Below are 7,521 nucleotides of genomic sequence, written 5' to 3' on the forward strand. Positions count from 1 at the left end.
TGCTCACAGATACTTGTAACTGCATCCTAATACTTTTAATTGTAAACGACAGTGGTTAGTGCAAGCTGTTTATATAATCGGCCCACACATAAAGGAAACTTATAACATATAACAAGCCATGTCGTCTGCAAATAACAAAAGTGAATAACACTATGTCAGATAAGAAACAGCCCACGGATTTGGAAGAATGTAATACAATCGTAATTTATAAGCTTCATATCCGTATTGATAATTCACACAAATGCAAAGAGGATAAGAACTCCACTTAATCAATACTTATTTATTATTATTATTATTAATAATAATAATACAGGACCGGTTTCGACCCTAACGGGTCATCTTCAGCTGGACATACTTACATGTATAATACATCGTACAATTGTGAACATTACCCTATTTAGAAAGGAATGTCATGTGATGGTAACATGAGTAGGACATTCATCAAATTACGCATCTGAGAAAAGTGAATATTCTTAAACTTAAAACTAACTTATAAGTATACATGAGATAAAGCAACATGTGCATAGAACACTTTCATGTTTGTGAAAGTTCACGTTTATGACTTGCACTGTTTTCTTAGTTCTTCAATTAGACTAAAATTTAAAACTAACATATAAGTATTCATAAAATAATAACATGTGTGTAAAACACTTTCAAGCTAGTGAATGTTCGAGTTTCTTGCATTGTTTCTTAATTCTTCAGTTTAAGTGTTTTAATAAGTCCAGTTGTCCACAACTGTGCATTATGTTAAAAAACTCAGTAGCTTGAATTGTGATATGAGTTACATTTAAAATACCAATATCACATTTAAAAAAATATTTTGCCACATGTACAGAAAGGATAAGAACATTTTACATCTCTAAAAGATAAAATATAGACATAGTGTAGAAGGCTTGGAAGGTAGTGTAGAAATTACAGCTTGTCGTATATAAAATCCAGTTGTTTATATTAAAGGATGAGTCCTAGTGTTCTTTGCCATATTAAGATGATGATGTGTTACAATAAACCAGAGTGGAGGTTCCTTCTCCTTTGTAGTTGTGTGATATTGTAGAAATTATTGCTATTGTGGTCTTGAAGTTGTGTTGAAGTTGACACTCTGGTTAATTGTAACACATCATCATAAGTTAGTTTTAAGTTTAAGAATATTCACTTTTCTCAGATGCGTAATTTGATGAATGTCCTACTCATGTTACCATCACATGACATTCCTTTCTAAATAGGGTAATGTTCACAATTGTACGATGTATTATACATGTAAGTATGTCCAGCTGAAGATGACCCGTTAGGGTCAAAACCGGTCCTGTATTATTATTAATAATAATAATAATAATAATAAATAAGTATTAAGTGGAGTTCTTATCCTCTTTGCATTTGAGTGCAATACAAGTCGTAAACCCTTTTCCGATAACGACAGTTCAGTTGAATGCGAAAGTTGCAATACTTGGTCTCACTGGAAATGCTATATGACCAACGGTGAGTTTGATCAGTTAGAGACAAATGTAAACTCACCTGGTTATGTGACATATGCAAGCCCAAGATAAAAATAATAGGCGCCATGGAAAATACAATCCTACAGCTAACTCAGAAAATGGACATTATATGAAAGCAAGTGATGAAGAATGATTCTAATATTCAGGAAATAATTACACACACGACCCGAGAGGAACTGGAAAAAATCCTCGCTAAAACCAGACCCAACTGTAATAGAAAACTCAAAATCAAATGCCGATTTGGTGCCAAATGATCATCTTAAACGACCCGAATGTTTGAGAAACACTAAAACACACTTGTACAACAAAAATAATCGTTCATCTCAAATCAGACAACTCAAACCAATGAACACCTCTCACACTGACATTGACGTGATAAATCCAGAAAAATCCCAAGAACTTCATGAACCTGATAATGATGCAATGGAAAACGCTAATCAACTCTGGACCGTGGCCCAATCCAAAAGAGGGGAAAAGACACCGCACACGGGCAGTAATTGAAATAAGGAAGGTGAGGACAGTTTACAAGCAGCTGACAAAACTGCGTGCTTATACGTAGGAAAACTAAAGAATAACGTCACTGCAGACAAAATCAAGCCGTACCTTATCAAAAATGGAATTGAGGAACAAATAGTGTGTGAAGAATTGAAGACGCTTGGCGAAAAGAAAGCCTTCAAAATTGGTGTCCCTTTCACTTGCGTGGAAGAAACATCGAACCCACAATTCTGGCCTAAAGGAATATTAGTGAGACATTTTCGTTTCTCACGGAGAAGAAATGATGGGACATCCCTGGAGTAAAACCAAGGCTGTCAAGATAATATTATGGAATGCAGAAGGTCTGAAAAATGCACTTTCTCTGATACCACAAGAATCGATAAATCAAGCAGATGAACTGATAATTACAGAGACCTTCCTACTTCAACCAATAGACATTCCAGACTTCTATGGAATTCATGCTCTCGCAAAACCAACTGAAGGCAGACCAGAAGAGGGAGGGTAGAAATCTAGTGTTTTCACTCCAGTCTGTAACACACAACTTCACTAAGAGATATATATGAATTATACCATACAATGCTTGTAGAAGAGAGATGTGGTCATTACAAATGCCAGGGACCCACCCAGCCCGTCCAAAAAGGCACATTTAGGGCCTACTTTCATAACCTAATGAAAGATTTCATGCGCCATTGACCACTAGCAGGCCAGGTACGAGCACAGCCATTCGCCGACATGTCGTCATTCCCAGAATTCCTAACTCGCTACTTCCATTACCAACCTGCGCAAAATAAAAACAATGTGTTACCTCACACGCCAAGAAAAAAAAGGTAATTTAGTAGCTGTAACCTATCTTTGCAAATTCAGGCCAAGCTCGGTCATGAGAACAGTGCCCCCTTCAGAGGCCACACTCCCTTCGAGAGGCTTTTAACTATGGCCGCGGCGCATACTGCCCGCACGGCAATAAGATAAAAGTATAATTTAGCAGCTCAAACCTATCTTTGCAAATCCAGGCCAAACTCTGTCACGACAACAGTGGCCACACTCCCTTTGAGAGGCTCTTAATTATCGCCGTGGCGCATACTGCCCGCACGGCAAGAAAGAAAATGTAATTTACTAGTATCTTATAATGTCGTAACAGTTCGAAGATCGCTGCGAGACACTCCTATCGGCAATCTCGTGAACGAAAAAGAAAAGAGCATCACCCGCCGCAGAGCATCCGATCTTCTGTGTACAGCGAGCGGATTAAATACACTAGACATCTGCCAAAATCAAGAAGGACTGTAGACCACAGGTGCAGCTCCGATAAGAAAACATATACCAATCGCAACAGATATTATTCTCCATTGTCCACAACAAACCTCAACATCGAGCAACAAGATTAAGTATTCCAGACGAATAGATACAAGAACTCTCAATCATGAAGAATTTCTCAAGGCAGAACAGCTTGCAATTGAAGGACATATAGATGAACAGCTCCTTGGTTCGACAAAGAGTGTTATCTCAAACGATAGAAAACCCTTGAACAGCTACACAATGCCCGTACTGTTGGCTCAGACAATTATCTTCATCTCTATGCACAAGGCAGAAGAGAGTACAAACAACTACATTCCAAGAGATCTAAATATTTGGATGCCGAAGTAAAGGAACTAGCTACTGCGGCAAAACATGACCCATTTATAGTCCTTCAAAAAATATTGTTTCAAGGCCTCAAGAAATCCCTATGGATAAATGGGAAGAACACTTCAAAGGCGTTTTGAATCTGGAAAATAAAACCCAGGCGCTCCCTGCAAAATTTCAGTCAATGACAGTAGCTAATGATGCCAGCAGTATGAAAAATGGCACACGATTTATATTTAGTTATAAAAGTAGCAAAATACATTTCAGAGGGTGGGATGATATATCTCTGGCATTGATAAGGAACACATCACTCTCCCAGAAGACTTGTATGAAAGGTAAGATTTATATGATTTACCTTTGCAAATAGTGAAATTTATCTTGGGGAGAGCATCATTAAGTCCTGCCCTACATGCAGAAAATTCAACACCGGGTACGGAAGCGGCACCTTCAAGATCTTCTCAAATTATGAAATTGTCAGACAAAAGTCCCATCTCAGAAAAATTTTCAGGAAATAATGAAAAATTATACAACATACCAAAAAAATGTAAAAGAAGCAAACAAAAAACGCAAGATTAACGACAATGCAATTTTAACGTGCCTTACACTAGCCTACTACACAAAATAGAAATGGGTATTAACTTTCCCAAAACTAAAAAAAAAAATATTGCACATTAAAAGAGCACTAAAAAATAACTTGCTTCACATGAAAAACTGAGAATTACACAGAAGGAACATATCTACATTTCTAAAAAACAAAACACTTGCGACAGGTTAAGAGGTAACGCAAAACTCACCTATAATATTTTGTAATATGGAATGAACATCAGACGTCTCCTCAACAAACCCAAGGAAAGCTTTAGAATCATCAGAGTGATACTCTTCATCATCCTGAACTGCTGTTTCTTTGTTAACAGAACCACTCTCCTCCCCAACATCCTCCCTCTCACTAACTGCTTGCTCAGATGGAGCGGATGAACCTGAGGTGTCTATGTTCAAATTCCAGTTTTCACTACTGCTATCACTTTCCCCACCATCATCAAAATTTGGTTCTTCCTTAACATCTATATCACAGTTTTCCTCTTTAATAGGAAAATTCGGCTGTTCACCAGAAACCTCATCAATAGAAGAGTCTTTAACAGGTTCTACATTAGGCACCTCCTTGGCTACAGAGTCATTATTTTCAACACTTGGCGATACCTCCTCAGTTTCATCAGTTTCCATGTTTGTGGGAGTATCTTCCCCCTCTTCCTCATGCTTTGAAATTTCATGGTGTTCAGCGCCATTAGGCAAGTCACCCTCAGAATTTTTGGTTAAGTTAGCACTAGCATCCTCACTTGTTTCAGTATCATTTTTTGTCAGTTCTTTTGAATTACTCCGGCTTCTTGTACCCACTTTCAAGTTGGGCACTTCTGAAGATTCTTGCACCTCCATAGTCCATCAAATTACAGTCCACAATGTCTTATTACAATTTCTTATACAAACCACATGTGCCCAAGAACAGCTCATTTATTGTTGAAGACATGCACATTCAGGCCCACAAAACACAAACCGCTACAAAGTCCATGCCACCGGTGGACGGACTCGCTAAAATCTTACAAACACAAGGAAACATCCATTTCAAAACTAACACTTTCCTAAGATTGTGATATTCAATAAATAACTATACATAGTCCTATTTCTACTTGAATCAACACATTTTCCGCCATGATACACAACGCTGTTCACGAAATGTCTGAATGGCGGGAAAATCCAACAGATGGCACTGCCAGAGAACAAGCCACAAACAAGATATTATCGACTTGCGCACGCACCCATTAATGCGTCGTACAATCGCTTTACACAAATATTGGGCATGTGAGGGCACTTTGAAAATAAAACAGAGTCCCTCTCGAATTTGCTGTGAATCTGAAAAGTAGCCTACTTACCTATACTTTCGGACCCACGCGCACGTTAACACTTGCACTAACGATAATTACACACTTTGTGACACTACCGCAACGTCAAACATAAGAAGGAAAACCTCCAACACCTTTGTGTGCCAGTGACTGTATGAACGCCTCCACCGCGGTTCCGCCGTTTCTGCAATGTTGGTAATCATGTCTACATGTCTTTCTCGGAGTGGAGACATCTGTCCTGCGTTTGTCGTTGACGAACTTATCGGCCGGAAATACCGCGAACTGGAAATGATCACAACGTAAAAGCATACATTGCTTAATTTAAAAAAATGTAACTAGATTTAAATGTTGTCCTCTTTTCATATTGAATGTTAATCACTTCGGAACACTGCTGATGAATGCAACATTATTATGGAGTACTTTTCGCTCTGCATTGCAAATGTAATATTTTTCTCTACGGCCTGTTGTACAGTAAGCAGAACTTGCTGAGTAAGAGCATTTATGTAACTTAGCGGGAAATTTTAAAAGACTAAATTAATCGTTAAGGAATTAAGTTGAGCTGCAGGGCGAGAAGGGGTATACCAGACATCCAGTTTTACCCGATTTTTAGGAACGATGTTCCGGTATGCCAATAAATTGTAATTGTGACACAAAATGTCCCGTTTCGTTCTTTTTTTATTAAAGGAGCTGAAATATTTAATGCACTTTTTTTTAATTCCCTCCCTCTCCAGACCTTGTACTGTTTAGCACACTAAAAGAAAACTTTGAACAGGATATTGAAGTGTCGTTATCCTTCTTGGGTCTAGCTGGCTTTTCTCACAGATGAATATAAGGGTAAGGGAAAACCAGATGACCCAAATGCCTATATACTGTCCTTGAGTGCACCATGTTTAAGACCTTATCAAAGCTCCTGGCTAATCGTCTGATTAAAAAAGTTGATGACAGACTTCCGGAGGCACAGTTTGGATTTCAGAGAGAAAGATCAACAACACAGGCAATTCAGTGCCTTCTAAATGATATCGAGGCTGCTCTAGCAGTCTCAAGAGGAAAGTTACATGCCATTTTCATAGACTTTTCCAAAGCATTCAACACGTTATGCAGGGAGATTCTGTTGGAGTAATTAGAAAAATTGATAGGGAATAGCAGTTACATAACACGACTCATTAAAAACATATTGGCCTCAAATTGTATAGTGATAAATGACGGAATAACAACATCTAATCCTATAGAACAAACCTCTGCCGTATTACAGCGTGATCCGTTGAGCCCATTGTTATTTATCATCGCGACTGCAGACGTTGTCGAAATTTTTTCAGAACGAGTAATTCTGTATATGTATGCAGATGATATAGTGTTGGCTTCGAGTTCAGAACAACAGCTACAAGCAGCTTTCAACCTAATGATGACATAGGCGGAAAAGAATGAGCTTCGTTTGAACGAAGAAAAAAAGTTTCTATGACATTTAGGAAGGGTGGAAGGTCAACAACTTTCAGCGCAAGAAATGGTCCCCTGCGAAATGTGAACAGCTTCAAATACCTGGGCATCACAATACAGTTTTCTGGCAAGGATTTTACGCTGCATATTAGGGAAAAAGTAAACGCGGCAATAAAGGCTATGAATGACAACCGGTTCCCACACAGGCTATCACTAAAGACAGCCCTGGAATTGTTTAAACTGAAGGTAACGCCCGTTATAGCTTACAGCCTTGAAATCATATGGCCTCATTTAAAGAAGAAACACTTAGCATTAATAGAAAAAGTTAAGGCGACTTTCTTGAAGAAGATTCTGTGTGTTTCTAAATACACCCTTTCACGTCTGGTTTATGAGTTAACAAGGGAACTGTTCTACATAGAGGATCTTCGGCTACAAATGCCTCTTCCGTCCATACAAGGATATGATCAATTACAGAAGAACTAAAATTTAAAAAGAAACCATATGGAGAGACTTTTATGCTACTGATGAAATGGTCTGTAAAGACTGGATGCGAAAAGAGTATGACGTAAGACACCTAGTCACTAGGTTTG

At 38.3% G+C, this 7,521-nt stretch overlaps 1 protein-coding gene across 2 annotated transcripts in view; it reads right to left on the reverse strand.

The window, feature by feature from the left end:
* LOC136883282 (serine-rich adhesin for platelets) overlaps window positions 1–5,687 on the reverse strand; it is a 314,874-nt gene extending 309,187 nt beyond the window's left edge. Inside the window, exon 1 of one of the 2 annotated variants that reach the window (XM_067155505.2) lies at window positions 5,528–5,687. Coding sequence is in view for 1 of the 2 variants with exons in the window: in XM_067155504.2 (XP_067011605.2) it covers window positions 4,397–5,033 (637 nt within the window). In the remaining variant the exon portion in view is untranslated. Of the gene's footprint in view, window positions 1–4,396; window positions 5,339–5,527 lie in introns of those variants that run through there. The other variant, XM_067155504.2, reaches the window with a different exon arrangement.
* Between the last annotated feature and the right edge of the window lie 1,834 nt (window positions 5,688–7,521).

This window comes from Anabrus simplex, chromosome 11 (assembly GCF_040414725.1).
Source record: "Anabrus simplex isolate iqAnaSimp1 chromosome 11, ASM4041472v1, whole genome shotgun sequence".
NCBI classification, from domain to species: Eukaryota; Metazoa; Arthropoda; class Insecta; order Orthoptera; family Tettigoniidae; genus Anabrus; species Anabrus simplex.